This window comes from Piliocolobus tephrosceles, chromosome 14 (genome assembly GCF_002776525.5).
Source record: "Piliocolobus tephrosceles isolate RC106 chromosome 14, ASM277652v3, whole genome shotgun sequence".
In the NCBI taxonomy this organism is placed as follows: domain Eukaryota; kingdom Metazoa; phylum Chordata; class Mammalia; order Primates; family Cercopithecidae; genus Piliocolobus; species Piliocolobus tephrosceles.
In genome coordinates this window covers 22,756,963-22,778,309 of record NC_045447.1, presented here as the reverse complement: position 1 = coordinate 22,778,309, position 21,347 = coordinate 22,756,963, and the positions used below count along the sequence as shown (strand labels likewise).

Here is a 21,347-nt window from a genome sequence, read left to right as displayed (position 1 = left end):
CCTCAAGCACAGAATAGAAAGCGCCTCACTTGTTTGAGCTATTTAACATACAATGCTGTGTGTATTTAAGATCCACATCCATATATAGCAACAGAAAAAGAATACATAGTTTCCAATGCAGTAAAATTGGGGAAAGGGAAACTTCCCGCTCTTCTCTCCCACATTAATGCATCAAATTCCAGGTTTTAATACAGCTGCTGTCTGATTGAACATTGAACAATTAAGCAAAGGGCTCTCCATGGAGAAAGTACCCCATCATTTGTGGGTCCAATAATGAACTTCATATCTAGAATATCCAGAAAACATTTGCAGTCATTGCTGATAACTTATAATTGTGATTTGGGAATTTCTAATTTAGCCCAATTTTTTTTTTCAAGTCGCCAGATTTCGATCCTCATCTGCAGCTCATCTCAGCTCATGGTGGAAACAGATATAGATGCATTGGTTAAACACTGCAAATGATATCATTCTTGCTGATCTAAAACTATTAGTATCATAATTATTATTAATTTTAAATAGTATACTTAATTTAATACAGTTTTTTTTTTTTTTTTAGTATTTTTACCTAGAATTAGTATCTTGCATAAACATCAAACACATGTTCAGTTACCTGTAGATATCAAATATTTGTCCATATGCTTTGTAGGAAACTAAATATAGCTTACGGATGTTTCCCTAAGTGGGGATGGGGAGTAGGGGAAAGGGAAACTTTGGGGAAAAGAAGGGATATCATCTTAGCTAATAGGATTTTTCCTGGAATGATGCAAGTTAATTTGCTCTGTCTGTAAAAGAATTTATGAAGAAATATCGATAGATGCAGCACTCAGTGAGGCCCTTAATGGATGAGTGCTGTCTTAAATGGTCCATAGCAGCAGGTCCTACGTTTCATAGATCGGATAAAGGTGAAGGCAATGGATGAGCGTTTTGATAATGACAATAATATTTATACACACTTCTTGAGCCTCTACTGTTCATGAAGCACTGTGCTACATTATTATCTCCTTGACTTCTCCCACCCAACAACCATGTGAGATAGGTCTTATTATAATACTTTACAGATAAACAACGAGTGCACAAAGAGATTATAGAGGTTTTCTCAAGCTTCCATGTCTGGTAAAATGTAGAACCAGTACATGAACAGAGGGCCCAAATTCTCATGTGGATTCCCCATTGCATTGTTGTGTGATGTGACAACTCTGCAAAACTAACAAGTAAAGGAGTGGCTACATGCTGTCTGTTATATCCTAGGCACTGTGCCAGAAACTGGGGTGCTAGGATGATGAAGACTCTGTCACTTCCTTTGGCAAATTACAGTCTCTTATAAGGGGCTCTCAAGTAACAGGCAAAGGCAGTCAGTTTGACAAGTGCTGTGATAGATGGAGCAAGATGTCTATGGACACAGAGAAAGATGGCCACCTGCTCCAGCCCCAGAGGTCAAATAAGGTTTCGCAGAACCTCTTTATCTAATGATAGATCTGTCATGCCTAGAAGATACTTGTAGTGACCCGAATGTTTTGTTTAAACCAGTAGAACACTGTTTGGGTGGCAATGGAAGGGAGGTTGAAAGTAAGCTTTGTGGCTTAGGGAACCAGCCCAGGTATTTTTTTTTTTTTTTTTTTTAAGTCTTTTCCAAAACAACCCATGAATTAGCTTAGAAGCACAAGGTTATCAGCAATTTCCAGCAAGCAAGATCCACTGCCAGAGAATGCTGAGACCAGCTAGAAATACAAACTTCTTTGCTCATAGGTGTGCAGACAGGAGAGGACTTGGGTGGCTCTTTGGAGATCAATGCAATGCCCTAGACATCCTAAGGATTGATTGCAAGGCATTATCCTGCTACTCTGACACCTCTTAAAAGCAACAAACATTGTCCAGTGTTAATTGCCTGAGTGAAAGGAGGAGTCTAAGGCCTCTTCCATGCTGTGACAGGTCCCAGCTGGTCTCTGGGGAGGGAGGGACAGCTGTCACACACTCTGCAGAGACCTCCCAAGGCAAAGTGGGAATGGGGACTGTGACTCCTTGAGCATCTTCTATGTGTCACCCACTGTGCTGACCACTTTAAGCTACTCAGAGGAGTAGAACTAATTATCTCCATTTTAGCACATGAGAAAACTGAAGTTCAGCATCCACAGGAGCACTGTTTATTGGATTTTTCTGCAATGATGGAAATGTGTTCTGTGCTGTTCATTACAGTAGCCACTAGCTACATGTAGTTCCTGAATACTTGAAATGTGGCTACTATGACTGAGGATTGGAATTTTAATTATAATTCATTTCAATTAATTTAAATTTAAGTCATCACAGAAATATCAGATCAAGAGGTCAAGTGAGTCAAGATTATACAGTTAGTTTGAGACACGGGGTTCTAAACCCAAGTGTTTTGTTTTTTAAAGGATGACCGTTTTCCAGAAAGCAATAACCCATCCAGACTTTCAGGTTTTGCTCTTCCTTCTTGTCACCTAAGCCCAATTCAAAGATCATTGCTCATTTTCTGCCCATCCCAACCTTTGCAAAATCATCCTTAGGTGATGGAAATAATTCCAACAAAAACAAAGGGAGCATTAGTATTTCTTAACAGTGTAGTCTCGCAGTCCTTGGAGTTCTTGACACCAAGAAATGACACACCCAATAGAGAAAGCAAAACTTTCCAATGGAAGGGTGACTAAACTTGAATGCATGAATGAAAAAAAAATTGTTACCTTTAAGTATATTGGGAGAATAAGAAGGATATCAAGGCAGGGAGTGGTGAAGGAACAGAATCTCTACATTTTCCTTCAGATATGCTCTTTTAAGATCAGAAACAAGGAAATGTCCATGAGACTTCCTAGATGCTGTGAGAGCAAGACCATTTATTTGTTCATTAGTTTCTCCATGTGTTACTCCCATCTGACTTGTTAACTGACTCAGAGAATCTCAGAGAATGAGTTGGAATCAGGAATTCCACTTTGTCATCAGAAACACAAAGCAAAGCAAATGTGAAAGTATCTTATAAGTCTACATCTTTTAGAAATCTCATCTTGAAGATGAAGAAGCAGAGACTCAGACAGAGAAAGGGATTTGTGCAAGGTCTCACTGACAGTTCATGGCCCAGGGAGGGACTTTTCCATGTCCAGCCATGGTTTTGAGACTAAATTGGCAAATTTCTCTTCCATATCTGCTCTGCAGAGACCAAGGTGAAGAATGCGATGACTTGAACAAGATCAATGGTGACGGCTGCTCCCTTTTCTGCCGACAAGAAGTTTCCTTCAATTGTATTGGTATGTCTTTTTCATTTCTCGTGGCCTTCATGAAGAAGTGAACGGTGCAGAATGGTTGGTCAACAATAGTTATCTAAATGATGATTCACCCCTTTGTATTACACCTGTTTATTGAGTGCCTCCTACATGCCAGGCACTGTTTTCAGTATCAGGAAATACAGCAGTGAAAAAACAAACAAAGCAATCCCTCAAGAGCTTAAGCTCTCATAGATGATGCCAATGACGGGTAACTTCTTTTGATCAAGCTTTACCTTACAAACATCCCTGCTTTTCTTCACACTAACTGTCCGGGATGGATATTACTGGAGATGTTTTAAGGCTTTTATTCCTACTTCAGAGATAAGAAAAAAATCAAATGCCAGAAAAATTTCAAAAGTTGTCCAGAGTTATACAGGTCAAAGTGATTAAAGACAGAATCAGAACTTGAACCTGATTTTGTCTGATTCTCAAGCTCAACTCATTTTGCTTTGCAACCTCCAGCCGGGATCCAGGAACCACTAGGATCCCCTCTGCAGACTCAGAAACTTGGGCAGTCTCTCCGATCTGAGAAAGGAGGAATAGCAGACCAGCCTGTGTTTAGGAAGCAAATGTCCTTTTCCCACCTTCACCAAGCCGTTTGGGAAATTTGTTTTCCTCTGCCTTCTCTTGGAGTCTGGCTGATCTTGTTGTTTCAGCCCCACTTGGGAGGCCCTGGTCAGCCCCGGGCTGGTAAACAGACAGGGCTTGGGGGGCAGGGGTGGAATTTTGAGCTGGCCCAGATGAGATCATACTTCCTTTAAGATGCAAATCGATACCTGAAGATCAAAGGTCCCCCAGCTAATCCCCTGGGCTGGAGGTGAAAACTAATCACAATTCATTTGCAAGTACAAAAGACAGAGGTGCTCTATCAGAAGAGAGAAGGGGCAGTTACAAGGGGATGAAAACCTTCGTGGGAAGATTTCTCACTGACAGGCAATTTTCCAAGACTAAAGAGGAAAAGATAGCATTGCATCCTCGCATCTGCAGTGCATTACAGGAGTGCATTTAGACATTCTTTCTCCCAGTAGATTGTGAGCTCCGTGACGGTGAAGACCATATATCATATGTGTCTTATTCAATTCTCAACACACATTTGTTGAGCACCTACTATCTTCTTGGCACCCAGTAGGGGCTAAGCAACACAATTGAAGTGCTCTGTAAATATTTATGGTTGGAAGATAGGAAGATGCCCCAGAAGGAAGGACATGGGAGTTTCTAGGCAGGGCCTTGGGTTTTAAATTGCCAAAAAATTTTCTCTCTTCTGTTGATTTGAGTATGGTCTGGTCCATAGTAAAAGCTTGATACTAGCCTAGTGGTGTAGTGGAAAGAACTTTGGATTAAAATTAGGAAAACCAGGTTCTAGTGCCAGCTGTGCTGAGAACTTACATAAATCTGGCCAAGTGGCTTCCTTAGTCTTGGCCTCAGTTTACCTACTGTAAATTTTTAAATGATTGTGTTAAGTGGTCTTATCTTAAACTTAAGAGCCTTACCTGCACTTCTGTTGTGTAATTTTTCGAGGTGGGTGACTGAATTCCTTCTAATTGTGAGCTCTACCTGAGCCAAACTCTTACCTTTGTCATCATCCTTATGGCAACTAACACTAGTCCCAGACCATGGTGAAAAATATCTGCCTATTTAACCTGCACTGATGTGGCATGTAACTTATGTGCTTCTGGGAAGAAAGTAGGATGGGATGAAGGTAGGATGTGGTACCCTGAAAAGGATGCTTGAGCCTTGACATTCATCTGCTGTGTTGCTTTAGAACTATGCAAAGATCAGGAAAAATAAGGACATCTCTAATAGGTAGAAGCTCCTCATCCATGGAAGGGGTCTGCAAACTGTGGTCCCTAGGCCATAACCAGCCTACTCCCTGTAATTGTACATAAAGATTTATTGGCACACAGTCACACTCATTACTTTGCATACTGACTGTGGCTGCTTTCATGCTACAATGAAACAGTTGAGTGATGGCAGCAGAGATTCCATGGCCCAAAGAAACTAAAATATTTATTATCTGGTATTTTACCTATGAAGTTTGTCAACCCCTGTTCCATGGATTTGGGATATTTTATATGCTTGTTTACTGGAGCCAGGTGCAGATAGTAGGTGAAAATCATAATATGGTTCACCATTTCTTATTAACAAAAAACTGCATTTTAAACATACAGTGTAGCTGGAAGTGGTGACAGGCACCCATAATCCCAGCTACTTGGGAGGCTGAGGCAGGAGAAGCACTTGAACCCAGGAGACAGAGGTTGCAGTAAGCCGAAATCACGCCATTGCATTCCAGCCTGGGTGACAGAGTGAGACCCTGTCTCAAAACAAAATAAAAAAGATGAGGGAGTTTCCAAGAGGATGAGACTGAGATCTTCCTAGGTTCATTTTGTAGACTGTTACTCTCTACCAGATTCTGTGTTCTGCTGCAGATGATGATATTTGCTGAATACTTCTTATATACCAAGCACATTTATAAACTCTTATTATCATAACAACTCTTTTACTGAACTGCCCTTTCAAAAGAGGAAGTTGAGGCATGGGGTGATGATCTAAGGATACACAGTTAAGCGGTGGAGCTGGAATTTAAACCCAGAGAGCCTGACTCCAGAGCTCACTATGGTAAGTTACCTGCAAAAAAGGATAGCTCCTGGTTTTGCAGGCTTTCAGGGTGAATGAAAAAAAAAAAATTGCAAAACAAGTCATGTCACAAATTAATGGAACAGAATACAAAACCGTCAGTGGTGTGGACAGTGTCCAGGGAAGGCTCTCTGTTACCCCTGTATGTTGAGTAGAGTTTATGTGAGAGGAAAGCCTTAAGCTATGCCCTTCACTGGACACTTAAAATCTCATTATAGACACTCACAGAGATACAGGCATTCCAGAGATCCCAGCTCCCAGGGACTACATTCCAAAGACAAATCGTGTAGCTCAAGTCTAGAAAACGATCTTCCTCTAAAAGGAACAGCTGAAAAATAGACAGTGAATCCTTACTCCCAGCAGACCAATCTTTAATGAGTCAGAGAAATGAGACAAGTGTGGGAGGCTGTGCTGAGGTTGACATTGTTTCCATGATTGCATTTGTTAAGACAGTGGTCAAGATAGTAGCCAGGAGATCAGGCATACCATGACTTAGATGTGTAACTTTGGCTAAGCCTCAGTGTTCCCATGTAGAAAATGGTAAAAGTCCTAGAACCCAACAGTGGAAGATATTTACCAATATTTTTGGATGCTTTCTATCAGAATTTCCTTCCTAGACTTAGGAGATAATTATTCTAATAAGGAAAAACCCAACCCTTAGTACAGAAGTTGATTATCCAAGCGTCTCCTCCTGGTCTTCCTGGTAGCTTGAGTGTGGGTATATAAAACCTAGGCTTTCCCTCTGCCTTCCAATCAGACACACCAACCCAAGACTTTGAATTGGAAGCTAGTAGTCCTTAGACTTAGGGATACTGTAGACACCCTTTTGCTGAGGATGGTGTGAGTAGCCACATCCATACCAGCCTCCTAAGTACCAGGGAAGGCATCTAGCATCAAAGCTGAGATAGCTATGCACAGCACCAGCTCTGGACCCACTCACTAAACTAGTTCTGGGACCTAATCTTGGGCTTGGAATTGAGTTTCAGAGCACACAATCCTGGCTCTCCAGAGAGTGTTCCATACGTACCCAATATTCTTCGAGTAAATTTTGCTTGTTTGTTTTGCTTGATTTATCCAGAGTTGTTTTTTGTTGACTGTCACTCAGAGTCTTGACTGAAAATTATTGCCATAAGATAATGTGAGATTTAACCCCATTTCTAGCAAGTTGGATGTGCTTGATGCACATGAGCTATTACTTTTCTCCGTGTGTGTTTGTGTGGAATGTTGGGGGCACAGGATACCAGCAACAACCACCATTTATGGATACCCACTAAGTGATAGGTTCTTCATACGCACTTCTGTTTTCTGTGAACTACAGGTGGTCTCTTGTTTCCATATGTGAGATCTGAGGTCTCTTATAACATCTTCACTTGCACCAGGTCACACAGCACACAGAGGTGTGATCCTGTCTCCAGTCTGAGTAGAGAACCCTGCTTTTTCTACTCCTCTGCCTCTCCATTTGAATGACTTTCTTCCTTCCTTCCACCATTCTTTCCTTTTTCTTCTTCTCTCTTCACCTCTTCCTCTTCCCCCTTTTTCCTCTCCTCCTCCTCTTCTTCCTTCACTCCTTCTTCTGCCTCTGATTCTTCTCCTTTTTCTCCTTCTCTTCCTCTACCTCTTCCACCTTTTTCTCCTTCTCCTGCTTCCATTTAGAAAGGCTGATGTTTTCTCTGGCTGAGTAACACCAGTGTTAGGGTGGGTGACAGATTTATGGTGACATTCCCATTCACTTTTCAGAAGCCCACACATCCGGAAATATTCCCAAGGTGCCAATGTGTTATTATGCAACACCCTGGGGACTTCCCATTCTCAATTTCCCACCCCTGGTGCCCTCATCCCCCAGCACATAATAAGTTGCTTGTTAAAATGAACACCACCCACATGACCTCCCAAGCAATGCAGGCTTCATCCCCTTGCAATGTGGAAGTTATCTTGTCTTTTTTCCCCCTCTTTTAAAAATATAACATACACCAGGCCTGAGGTTTCAGTGAAAAAATGTGGTATCAGTAAAATGATAACTCCCCGCAACAGGCACTGGCTGCAGGCATTGTTCACAGCATTGGGAATTCTGTCTCTAAAGCACTGAGTCATAAACTACAGACAGGCTGCTGATAAAAGCTGAAGGAGGTGGGGTAACAGTCAAATTAGTCAGACAAAATGTGAAGGGTCCCCAAAAGGGGTTATACTTTGTAATATATCTTTAGTTGGTGCTGGAAGCGTGCTACCTTCTGAGATGGAATCTAGTGCATTACAGGAGATGCAGCTGTGGAGACGCCCTCATGTACTGTTTTGACCTCCCACCCTGTATTCTTCAGCATAGCCGGGTCCAGGTCCTAGTTTAGACCTAGAGGCCTCGTGGCTGCAGCTTAGCATCTCAGAGTCTCAGTTTTTCCCTTTGTGAAATTAGGGAGACTGGACTGAGGACTCTAAAGCTTCTTCCCTCTCCTGATACTGAGGAATCTCTGATTTGTCAAACAGCTATTTAAAGGCTTTAGGTTTCAAATCCTGCTTGACGCTGATATATAGTTAAGAAAACAAAGCGAAAGGGACCCCCACGTCGTCTTTCCCAGATGTGCAGGCATTCCCTGTGTGTCTCTTTTTCTCCCTCCTTCCACACTCCTCTTCTCTCCCCTACTCCTGCCATTTGCATCACTTCGTGATCCCTGACACAGCATCCCCAGCCTTGTCCTAGAGCCAAGGCCAGTAACTCAATTAGCAACCCTCAGCCCCAGCTCCCTCCCCTCCTCTGTGAGGCACATCAAGCCGGGGAGAAGAGGGGAGAAGAATCGGTCCGCCTCCCCACCAGTTTCTGGGAGGGGCAGGGGTTCAACGAGCCTTGTGGCCCCTCTGTCAGGCTGCTCTGGCCTGCTCTGAGCCAAGGCGAGAAAGGAAAACAAGAAGATGAATCGCCCCGTCTTCTTAGTGGAGGTTCCGATGAGACTTTAGAACAACAGTGACTGAAAAGGAAAATAGCATCTGCTGGAGGAGAGGGGGAAGAGTGGGCTCTGCTGGGAGTTGCATTTATTATTATTTTTCTTTCTAACAATGTGAAATCATAATAGATGATCCACCTCTCACCTTAAAAAAATTAAAATTAAGAAAACAAAATAAAACTTCTCCAGACTGCATGTATTCAATCAGACCTCCCTCCGTGGAAAACGTAGTAACTTTCCCCAGAACACGTTTTTGAAATAAAGCTTCCCCTGACTTGAAGGAAGGCCTATGAAAGAAGAAAAAGAAAGAGGAATATAGGTGGGGGTCATGGTGGTAGTCTTTAAGGCGATGACGAGGGTGATAATACATCAGCTAGATTGGTGGCATTCTTAACACCGAAGGAATGACATAGGGTATCACTGTTAAGAACACGGATTCTGGGTGGAAAGCCCGTCCCTGACACTTAGCTTGTGTCGCAGTTTTGTCATTCATAAAATGGGTTAGTAAGTTCCTACTTCTTAGAATTATCGCAAGCAAAAACAAGTTTATATTTGTAAAGCATTTAAAATGGTGACACCTGACAAGTATGTCAGTAGATGTGTTTGCTACTGATGCTATTATTGTCATAATTAATATTTTATTTTTTATTTTAATTTTTTATTTTTTTGAGACAGAATCTCACTCTGTCACCCAGCTGGGGTGCAGTAGCATTCTCTGGACTCACTGCAACCTCCACCTCCCGGGTTCAAGTGATTCTCCTGCCTCAGCCTCCCGAGTAGCTGGGACTACAGATGCATTCCACCACACCCTGCTACTTCTTATAGAGACAGAGTTTCACCATGTTGGACAGGCTGGTCTCGAACTCCTGACCTCAAGTGATCTGCCTGCCTTGGCCTCCCAAAGTGCTGAGATTATAAGCATGAGCCACCATGCCTGAACAATTAATATGATTAATTCAGAAGTTGTATCCCTCTTCCCAGAAACCCTATGAGATAGATAATGTTATCCCTGTTTTGTAGAGGAAAAATCTGTGGTTCAGAGAGATTTAGTAACTTGCCTACAGTTACACAGAGAAATAGCAAACATGAGATTCACAGCATCCTTAGCAGAGTCTACACGTTTTAACCATGAAGTTATTCCATTTATTAGATACCCAACTGTGCCAGTTTTTCTGCTAAGAACTCTTTGTAAAAATGATTTCATTCACCCTCCCAGCAACTCTGTAGAGTCAAAATAATTACACCATTTTGCTGATCAGAAAATTGAGGCATTGAGAGTTTAAGTGAATATCCAAAGTCATATAGCCAGGTAGGTCAAAGAAGGAGACTTCAGAGTTTGTCTGCCCTGAAGCCTATGTCCAATTCCAGACCAAGTCTTGAAACAGCAGGAGAGTGTTTCTCCTTTCCACTATTTCTGTTTGGTGCCATTGAACCACAGCAGGAAACAAAAGTGAATGCACATGTTCTTGTGCCATTTTCATGAGTCATGAAACAACCATTTTCAGTTATTATCACCCTATAAATGTTCCATGGCATAAAGCTCATACCCCCAATGGAAGGTCATACTGTATTTTAGGCTGTATTTTTATTTTTAACAGATCACCCTCCATTGACAGTAGCCAAATCATTTTTTTTTTTTTTAGCATAAAATGTGTTTGTCACTTAATAAGGTTGTCATAGCAATGCTGGAGACAGAGGAGCTTGAGTTCAAATGTCTATTGGTTGCAATTACTACATGGGTCATTTTAGGCATCTCTCAATCCCTCTGAGTCTCAGTTTCCTCTTCTGAAAAATGGACGTAATTATAACACCTATAGTTTTGTTTAGAAAAAGAATGAGGTAACATCCATAGAGTGTTTAGCACAATGAACAACAGTTATTGGACAATCAAGGATGTCAGTTAATGCCATCTCTTCTTCCCCTTCCTCATTGCCTATCTCAATTGTGAGTGACGCAAAGGCATTCGACCCATCATCTGCAAAAATGGTCCTGAACCAAATCCTGATGCTAAATTACAGTGGTACCATTTGCAAAATGACCAAACCTCCTAGTTCTCAGTTTCCCCACTGTAAAATAATGAGGGAATTTGATGAGCTCCCAGGGAGCTTTCAGCTCTGATTTTTAGGATTTAAATCCCAGGTTGTTATTGTTTTAAAACTGGTGCATTTTAAAAGAAATCAGGGCTTGGGGAAGAGAAAGGAATTCCTTTCACCCAAAGGGTCAAAGGGGGTCACTAAGGGGACAAAAGAGCAGGAAAAGGAGGCGATGGGGCGGAAGGCTGACGTGCGGGCAGCACCAAAGATCTGAAGTACTCAACAGGGAGGTCTGATGGATGCATTCAAACACCCTTGAGTCAGCACCGGTTAGGATCAAGCTTGCCATGCTGCCTCAGACCAAGGCTTACCACCTCCTTTGGAAACCCGGGAGGCCTACCCCACAGAGAGGCAAGGCTGGAATGAAAAGAAACAGAACGGCCTCTGACGCCAGAAGGGAGGAATTCTAGCCCGCAGCCCAGGTCAGCTTCCTGACTCTCAGGAAGGGGTCAGGCTCAGGGAACCGACTTGGTGCTTGCTTGAATGTGAGGAATCGAGACCAAACTTTGATGTGTGCCTTTGAAAGGCAGCCAGAGTCCAAGGCAGGTGAATCTGGGTAGCCAAGAACAAGGACTTCATTGTGATATTTAAAGTGACCAGAAATTCATCTGCACATACATGTGCCTTGATGTACATCTGTGCAGTTATGACTGAGGCGGCCTGGGAGAGGGTAGAGGCCTCTGGGCTGGGTATTAGGGTCTTTTCTTAGCTCCTGGCTCTCCGTTGTTTCTTGGAGTCCATGTTGGGTTGGAAGCGACATTTAATATTCATGAGCTGTGATCTCTACTTGAAGGGAGTGCCCTGAGGGAAATTGAAATATTAAGCAAGTAAGGGATATAGACCTAATTGTATCCTCCTTTTCTTTTTGGACAGAAAAGTAATGTGCCTAAAATAAAATGATGGATGGGCAGTAAAGATAGTGTGAAAACCTCACTGCTAGAGCCTGCAGGAAAAATCAGCTGCTTGCCCCAACATGTGCAGTCAGACCCAGACAGAAGATTCTGCAAATTGGCTGCTGGATGATGTCATTCATTCATTTAGTTCATATTTTTTGATGCCTGCTGTATGCCAGGCACTGTGCTTGTTTCAAAGAAAGCAGCAGTGAAAAAGGAAGGCCAAGGAGGTTAGGAAAATGACACAAATTATTATTTTAGTGTCATTGTTGAAAATGGCACTAAGTGGAAATACTTAGAAGTATATAACCAAAGGGCCTCCTTTACATTGAGGGGGTCAAGGAGATCTCCTTGAAGATTTGACATTTAAGCTGAGACTTGAGGGTTGAGTAGGATATGAACCCATTAGGGAGATATGGAACAGGTAACCGAGCAAGGATTGCAAGAAGTTCAGACTATTCGATTCCCAAGGCAGAGAAGAACTTTTGAAGAGGGAAAAGGAAGTCAGCATGGCTGGACTGTAGTGAACAAAGGAGGCATGAGGCGGAAGTCTAGCAGGCTCTGATTTCTCAGGCCCTTGAGGACTATGGTGAGGCTGCTATTTACGGCATGAAGGAAGGAGAAGGAGACTCAAGCGTGTGCCTTCTACACTCTCTACCAAGCCCTGCCCTTGGCATAATAGCCATGTGCATACTTGCACAAACCAGGCATCAGTAAACCACCACCCATGGCCAACCCAACCTGCTGCCTGGTTTCGTAGACAAAGTTTTACTGAAACACAGCTATGCTCCTTTGTTTACATATTTGCCACTACAAAGGCGGAGTTGAGTCATTCCAACAGAAATCTTGTATGGCCCACAAAGCCAAAATATTTACCATCTGGTCCTTTACTGAAAAGTTGTTGACTGCTGGCAGAGGTGGATGAGTATACAGTTGGCCTTTCATATCCTCGGATCCTACATCCTCAGATTCAACCAATCTGAGATACAAAATATTTGAAACTGACTAAATAAATAATAACACTACAACAATTTAAAAACAGAGCAAATAGAAAAACAATAAAGTATTTCCAATGTATTAAGTGTTATGAGTAATCTAGAGATGATTTAAAGTACACGGTAGGGTGTACATAGGTCATAGGCAAATACTAAGGGACTTTGTCTAAGGGTCTTGAATATCTTCAGATTTTTGTGTCTGAGGGGGTCCTCAAACCAATGCTTCAAAGATACCTAGAGATGACTGTATAAGCGGGTAAAAGTATAGCCAGTTGGGCAGAATAACGCAGATGAGAGAGAGAGAGCAAGGAGTGAGAATCATTTCATCCATTCCCTCCTGAGTCTATACCAGCATAGCTATAATTTCACTGACTCCTCATGTATTTTACTTCCACATCTGTGTCCCTTACCCTTAAGGGAAGAAGCCATACCATCTACCCTCGTGTCCCAACATCCAACTTGAGCCAATCATTGAGACACTGAAGCAAATGACACTTTGAGGCTAAAAAGGGTGGCCAGAGCAACCCAAACAGATGACCGTCCAAAAGGCTCAGGCAGCATCCAGGATCCTCCCCTGACCAGTGGAAGGGAATGTGTTCATATTTATGGAGAACCTGCTGCAGTAGCTCATTTCAAACCCACAGCACCCCTGGCTGCCAGGCATTGTTAACACCATGTTCCAGGTGACACAACAGAGCCCCCAAATGTTTCAGTGACTTTTGAAAATGTGGCCTCCATTCAATAAATATTTATTGAGCTAGGAAACCACCCACCAGACAAGCAAAATCTTCCTGAGTGCTGCATCTTATGCCAGGACAGCTGCCTCACACTCCACTTAACCATCCTCTTGATTTTCCCAAGGCTACAGGAAGGTGGGGGCCATTATCCCCCATTTTACATGAGGAGAAATTGAGGCTCAAGAAGATGAAGTGGCTTATTCAAAGCAGGTGCTTATTAAGTGACAGAGTTGAGATTTGAATCAAGATCTGCCCAACTTCAAAACTAAAGTCACCAGATGACCTCCTCCAAAATATGAAACCTTTAGAACAAGAAAGAGCCAGTAAGAAATATACAGTCAATCCTAAATATCTTTGGGGGATTTCTGCCAGGACCTCTGTAATTACCAAAATCTGTGGATGCTCAATTCCCTGATATAAAATGGAGTAGTATTTGCATGTAACCTACGAACAACTTCCTGTATACTTCAAATCATCTCTAGATTACATATAATACCTAATACAGTGTAAATGCTACATAAATAGTTGTTATACTGTAATGTTTAGGGAATAAGGACAAGAAAAAATGTCTATACATGTTTAGCAAAGATAGAATTTTATTTTGCATCCCTTGAATACAGATGGAGAACCCATGAATATGGAGGGCCAACTGTATAGACTGCATATATTTCCACCCTTTTTCCATCTCACCATCTCAGACAAAAGTCATAGTAGTATACATAACTCAAATTATTAATTTAATTAAATTAATTGGATAAAATTCACTGAAGCTTTTTGTCTATTAATTCCACTGGTTAATCACATTAATCCTGTGAGGTAGTTTTAACATTATACAGGCATTATAAGTAAAGAAATGGAGGCGCAGAGATGTTACGTTCCCAGTAAGGGATTCTAGCCCTGGAAGTCGCTGGCTCTTAAGCCCTCAGGCTTAACTACTAATTTATGCTACATCTCCATCATTAAGGTTATCTAATAAAGTGTGTACTCTCAAGAGCTGAACAGCCTAGCAGCAAACAGATAATGAGAAGGGGAAACAATGCACAGAGCTAAAGAAATCTTCACATAACAAAAGGATCCCAGGGTCTTTTTAAGAAACACTGTCTGAAGTGTTTGTTTACAGATCATTAAATACTTAACAGAGGAAGAAACTAAAAACCACCAACTTTCTCTAGGCCAATACTGATTAAGTACCAAAGAGATGTTAATATAAAGCAAATAAGAAATTATAATAGTTATTAAAGGACTGAGTTTTTTTTGTTTTTTGTTTTTTTTTTTTTTTTCATTTTAACTTACTGGACGAAAGATAAAATAGCCTAAGTCCAGTGCCTGTCGCTCTGCCCTCAAGCACACGGTTGCTTTTCTCTCTCCTCCACGCAGCAACCATGGTGGTCCTGCAATCAGTCTAAAATGCATGTGACCAGGTTCACACTGGTTTTTGTCTATATTAAGCACCTGCTGCATACAAAGCTCCATGCAATGCAGGGTTAAGCAGCAGAAACCTTTGTTGGAGGGCTACAGAAGGCAGTGGTCATTAAAGATATGAAGGGATTGGTGTTAGAGGCCCCCCCGGAGCAGTGGAAAGCCCCTGGTAGGGGGTTGGTGAGCCTGGGAAAGATTTCTGGACAGTGGGACTCAGATAAGAGCCACTATAAAGGTCCACACAGAGGGCTTGTCTTCATACAGTGAGGGCACCAGTCCTAAAGGCAGCTACTCCAGAGAAGTCACAGGGGGATGAGTGGGCAGTTCTTACCCTATAGCAAGCAATAGTTTCTGGGCAGAGGTATGACATGATGAGAGCAGTATTTTAAAAAAGGTCAACCTCCCTGAATGGGATGCTCTTCAAGGGCCAACAAAATACTCTTGGCAAACTGACCCAAAGAGAGATCAGGGAGATTTTAGCTTTCAACAGCAGTCAGAAACTCAGCCCAAATTATCCATAAGTTTAAATTAAACATCAGCCACCATTGGCAGGACTCTGAAAAGTCCTGGCTGGAGCGGGTCCCTCAGTTGAGGAGTCCAAAACCACGTATATAACTTGAGTTCAGCCTCATTACCAAGGAAGGGGCCGCACGAGAGTCTGAAATCCCTTTTCCATTTGTCCGTGTGCTTTTTGCCAAGAGAACTTCTAAAGGGACAGGGAGAGAGGAAAAGCTGATTGACCTGCCCCGAAGCACAAGGACCACTTGTCTGCCTCAGGCTTCATCCCCCAAATACCTTTTTCCACCTGAGAAATAAGAGTGCTTTCTTGACTTCATAGGATTGTTATGATATATTGTTTTATTAATTTATAAATTTATTCATTCATCACATAGGCTTTTATTTATTCAGCACCTCTTACATGCCAGGTTCATGCTAGGCACCAAGGATGGCTGTGTTTTTGACAGTTCCTGTCTTCCAGAAAGTGATCAACAAATATTTATTATTATGGCTAACAAAAGTAAGACAAAGATTATTACAAAAGTAATAATCTAGTTCTTACTCACAAGTAGAGAGTGACCTCTCTGTCCCTGGAAGAGACTGAGCAGAAATTTGAGAATCATTCTTCAGGGAAGCCATGCATGAGATTCTATTAAATAGTATGTTCAAACAGAAATATTTCAGTAGTTTTCTCTTTTGTCTTATCTGGCTCTTTCTTGAAATTCAGAACTCCTGGTACCTGTGAAGTGTTAGCCTCTTCTGTTTTTCTTAACTTCTCTGACCATCCCTCCACAGACCTTCTTTCACCTACTCTTTAAGTATCAGCAGTCTCCAATGTTCCATAACAGGCACACTCTCATTCTCCATTCTCTCCTTGTATTCCTTGTATGACTCCAAAATCTCTATCTTTAGTCTGCACCTTTTTTTTTTTTTTTTTTTTTTTTTTTGACCCATGAACTTGTATATCTAATTGCTCTACTTGGACGCCCCACGGGAACTCACATTCAACACATCTTACAAAAAGCTTGCCATCTTTCTTTCCAGACCTGCTGCAAGTGTTTTTCCTAATCTCAACTGGTGGCGCCAGTAGCCAACCAGACATTTAAACAGAAGCTTGGGAAACATCCATAACTCTTCCCTCTCTGCCATTTCCCACATCCAAATAATTGCCATTCTTCCCATGTTACTTTGAAAACGTTATCTTGTCTTCGTCCAAATCAGTCTCTCTCTCTCTCTATGATCATTATCCTACCTGAGGCCCCCTTCAGCTCCTGATTAGGCTTTTACAAGAAAACGCTTATAAAATGAACAGGGTGCTTGTTCATTTTTTTGCTTGCCCCAATCTACCTGCCCATAGGTGAGAGCAAGCTTCCTAAAGTGCAGACACCTTTTGTTGCTCTCCAATTGAGAGTGTCAGGTGGCTCCATGTTGCCCTTGAGATAAATTTACATTCCTTACTGTGGCATTCAAGGTCTTGCTTGATCTGAGCCCAGGATTTGCTTTCTTTTTTTTTTTTTTTTTGACAGATTCTCTCTATGTCACCAGGCCAGAGTGCAGTGGCGCTATCTCGGCTCACTGCAACCTCCGCCTCCTGGGTTCAAGCGATTCTTCTGCCTCAGCCTCCCGAGTTGCTGGGATTACAGGCATGCGCCACCACAACCAGCTAATTTTTGTATTTTTAGTAGAGATGGAGTCTCACCATGTTGGCCAGGATGGTCTCCATCTCTTGACCTTGTGACCCGCCCACCTCAGCCAGGATTTGCATTTTATACTCCAACACCGTCTTGTACTTTATACCTCCGACCTTGTTTCTGGCCTCACCTCATTTGCTCACAGTGTCCCCCTGCTGGAATGTGCTCCCCACCATCCATTCCTCCTCTGAGAGATAAAATCCAGGTGTTGCATCCTAAGGGAAACCTCAAATCTGGGTAAAATTGGAGTGGCGGTCCCTCCTCTGTGCTCCCACAGTATCTTGTACCTCAGATCAGAATCCTGTGCAGTCATCATTTACATATCTCCCCCCTCTCACTAGGACCTGAGTTCTTGGAGCGCTGAGACCTGCTTTAATTCATCTGATTTCCCAGGAGTTAGTCCAGGGACTGAAAAATAATTTGCAGTTCAGTAAATATAGAATAAATGAGTAAAAGAAGGATGTATTTCTTAAGAGACAGTTTGATTTTTCAGGCAAGAAAGTGTAGTTGAGCCTTGCTGGTCTTTAGAGTCAGACTATCCTGTTTGAATCGGAGACTTTCCCCCTTAGCTGTCATCTCGGGCAGGTTATCTCGGGTCAGGTGGCTCCGGGTGGTGGTTTCACGCTCAGATCCCAGAACTGGGCTGCTTGTATCCAAATCCTAGTTCCGCCACAAAAGGGGTGGGGGCTTCTTTAAAACATTAATTTTACTATATCGATAGACTGCAAAGGTAGAAAGTACCTTATCTTAGCCAGCAGTACTTTTTTGAGGCAGCTTTTACTAAGTAGAGAACGGCTCAAACGCTGCCTTTCCTTCTCTATCTCTGTACTGACAGAGGTCATTACTCTTTGGTAAGTCCAAAGGCTTTAGAATTTTAGAAGAATGGGTGGGTGGAACCAGTGATTTTGGTGGTATTTGGATCACCCCATAAGACTCTCCAATGGCCCCAAATTGAGTTGCTTTTTAATACCAAATCTCAGTCTGCGGCTTGCTTCCATTTGGGGAGAAAGCCTAATTAACTCGTAGCTGGAAAGAACTGCAGGTCTGCCACCCCCCAGGCAGAGAATTCAAAAGGAAGTGGATAGCTGTGTAAATAACACTGCTTTAAGGGGCATTTAAGCCAATGCTCTTTGTTAAGGAAATTGATGGCTTTGTAAGTACTGCCTCTGAAGGGAGTACTTGAGCTGAAGGTCCCCATCTCGCCTCGTAAATTTCCTAATGGACTGTGGGCCTGGAGGCTGGGCCCAGCGTGTTCAATCACTTGCCAACAAAAACTCGGATTTCACTCTAAAAAAATTAAAAACGTTTAACCAAAACATAAGTTATTGAGCCTGTGCAGTTTAACTGTGGCACAAGGTAGCAGAGACAGATTACTTCCTTTAAGGAAAGGGAAACTCCTGATCTTTTACTTTTTAAAAATTGTTTTTTAAATGCTGGATGTGGTGCTCCGTGCTTTCTCAACAGCTTCTCATTTTTTTCTATCCTCATAACAGTTGGGAAGATAGTCATTATTTTACCAATTTGCCAAAGAGGAAACTGGGATTCAGGGCTAAAGTGTGCTGGCCATTGACACCAGCTAATTAGTGGAAAGCCAGGTTGTGATCACAGCTCCATCAGGCCCCTGAGCCCCCATGTAATACCAAATCGTAGGGCATCCCAGAGAGAATCAGATCAACCCACCTCATCAGATTCTCCTGAATATCCACGTCCATACAAAATAGATTAACTAGACAGCATGGGAATGACTTACCCTATTGAAACCTCAATTTCATTGTCTGTAAAATGGGGATAATAATAGTACCAAACAACACGAGGCTCTTCTGGAATTGAATGCATTATGTATTTGAAACATTTAGCACAGTGCCCAGCATGAAGAAAGTTATCCAGTTATTCATTTCACAAATACGCTAAATACAATTTTAATTGGGGAAGTGGATGATGCTATAGGAAGATTTAGTGAGGGGCCATTAGCCCTTCTGGGGGTGGATTTCCAGACAGGTTTTTTTGAGAGGTTAAACTGTGAATAAAGGACAAATGGGGACTAGCCATAGAAAAGGCAGCTCTGGGGATTTGAAGAAAGCTTCTGCAAAGGTGGGGAGGTGAGAGGGAATATGGTCCACTTGGGGCAACGACAATTTGTGTCCGGAGCTTAGACTAGAGTGCGTTCGAGAAGAGAGAAGCTTGCAGAATCAGGCAGGGACCTTGTACACCTTGTCAATCATCATCAAGCTTCTGTCAGGAAAAGTTGAATGAATAACTCAGTATGTTCTAAGGCAAACACTTTCAATTTTAGACCAACTGGACTTTGTTAGAAGAGTTTTCCACTGTGTCCCTCCTGATACTTCTTTTCTTCAGGTTAAACATCTTCATACCTATATGATTATTGCTCAGGGTTGGTGCCTATTCAGGGTCCTGTTCTTTGACCATATCCTACCACATCGGTGGCCCAGAATTGGCGTCTTCACCCATGACAGGTCCAGCTGGGACTGGAGACAACTTCTCTGGCCTCTAGCTTGGAATCTATAGCCAGTGACTCAATTGGCAGTCTCATGCTTTTGTTTGGGCAAACACATCCTTCATTTGGCGGAAAATGACTTCAGAGTGACCACTGCTTCTTGGAACTTTTTGTGAACATGAATAGTTATGATTACTCTTATCATCTCTGATCAAAAAGGGCAATGGTTTTGACTGATATTTTCAAATGTTCCTAGTTAAGTCTTAAGATTTAGGACCAGGCCGGGCGCAATGACTCATGCCTATAATCCCAGCACTCTGAGAGGCTGCGGTGGGCAGATCACGAGATCAGGAGTTTAAAACCAGTCTGACCAACACGGTGAAACCCTGTCTCTACTAAAAATACAAAAAATAGCCGGGCATGGTGGTGTGTGCCTGTAATCCCAGCTACTTGGGAGGCTGAGACAAGAAAATCGCTTGAACCCCAGAGGCGAAGGTTGCAGTGAGCTAAGATTAGGCCACTGCACTCCAGCCCGGTGGCAGAGCGAGACTCCGTGTCAAAAAAAGGCCGGGCTCGGTGGCTCATGCCTGTAATCCCAGCCCATTGGGAGGCCGAGGCGGGCGGATCACGAGGTCAGGAGATGGAGACCACCCTGGCTAACACAGTGAAACCCCGTCTCTACTAAAAATAAAAATAAAAAACAATTAACCGGGCGTGGTGGCGGGCGCCTGTAGTCCCAGCTACTCAGGAGGCTGAGGCAGGAGAATGGCGTGAACCCGGGAGGCGGAGCTTGCAGTGAGCCCAGATCGCGCCACTGCACTCCAGCCTGGGCGGCAGAGTGAGACTCCGTCTCAAAAAAAAAAAAAAAAAGAAAGAAAGAAAAAGAGAAATGATTTAGGATCAATTTATTTCTGTCTCTCTCCTCCTTCCCTCCTTCCTTCCTTCCCTCCCTCCCTCCCTGCTTCCTTCCTTCCTTCCTTCCTTCCTTCCTTCCTTCCTTCCTTCCCTCCTTCCTTCCTTCCTTCTTTCCTCCCTCCCTTCCTTCTCTCCCTACTTTCCCTCTTCTTATTGAGAGCTGGGAAAGACATATACACACCTTGTTAAAGAAGAAAATTACAGTTAAGCGATACAAATCAGAAAATGTAGATTTAAGTTATTATAGCATTTTATTCTAAGGGCTGAAGAGTAACCCATTCATTACATAAGAGAAAGAAAACTTACCCAAGAGCAATCCTGTGCACCCTCTCTTTTCTGTTCTTTAGAGGACTGCAGCGTGTCTCACCAGCTTGGAGATAGAAGACACTGTGGCTTGAATGGCTCATCTTTTTAGACTTATCTAAACCATACAGCAGGAGGATGGTCTTTGAGGTGAACCAAACCAGTCAGAGCTCAGGGTGGGAGGGATCCATTTTAACACTCTGGTTTCTGCATGGGAACCCTACCAAGAACATGGCATGCTGCGGTCACCTTAGTCACAACCAGCTATGCCAGATTGGGGTAACTGGCTTGGTTTTCATGTGGTGCCTGACTCATCCTCGAGTCCATGGCCCACTGGTAGACATAGCATCCACTTGTCCAAGCTTCCTTCTTTGCTGGAGTCTTATGCATGCCTTATCAGAATGATGGGCTGCTTGTTTTACTGGATTGCAGAACAGATATGCAGATAGATAGATAGATAGATAGATAGATAGATAGATAGATAGATAGATAGATAGATAGATAGA

The 21,347-nt window shown here is 42.6% G+C and overlaps 1 protein-coding gene across 1 annotated transcript in view; it reads left to right on the top strand.

Annotated features, from left to right (window-relative positions):
• PAPPA (pappalysin 1) overlaps nucleotides 1-21,347 on the top strand; it is a 247,490-nt gene that overhangs the window by 114,720 nt on the left and 111,423 nt on the right. Inside the window, exon 8 of the mRNA XM_023223653.2 lies at nucleotides 3,166-3,257. Within this exon, the coding sequence (XP_023079421.1) occupies nucleotides 3,166-3,257 (92 nt within the window). The remainder of the gene's footprint in view (nucleotides 1-3,165; nucleotides 3,258-21,347) is intronic.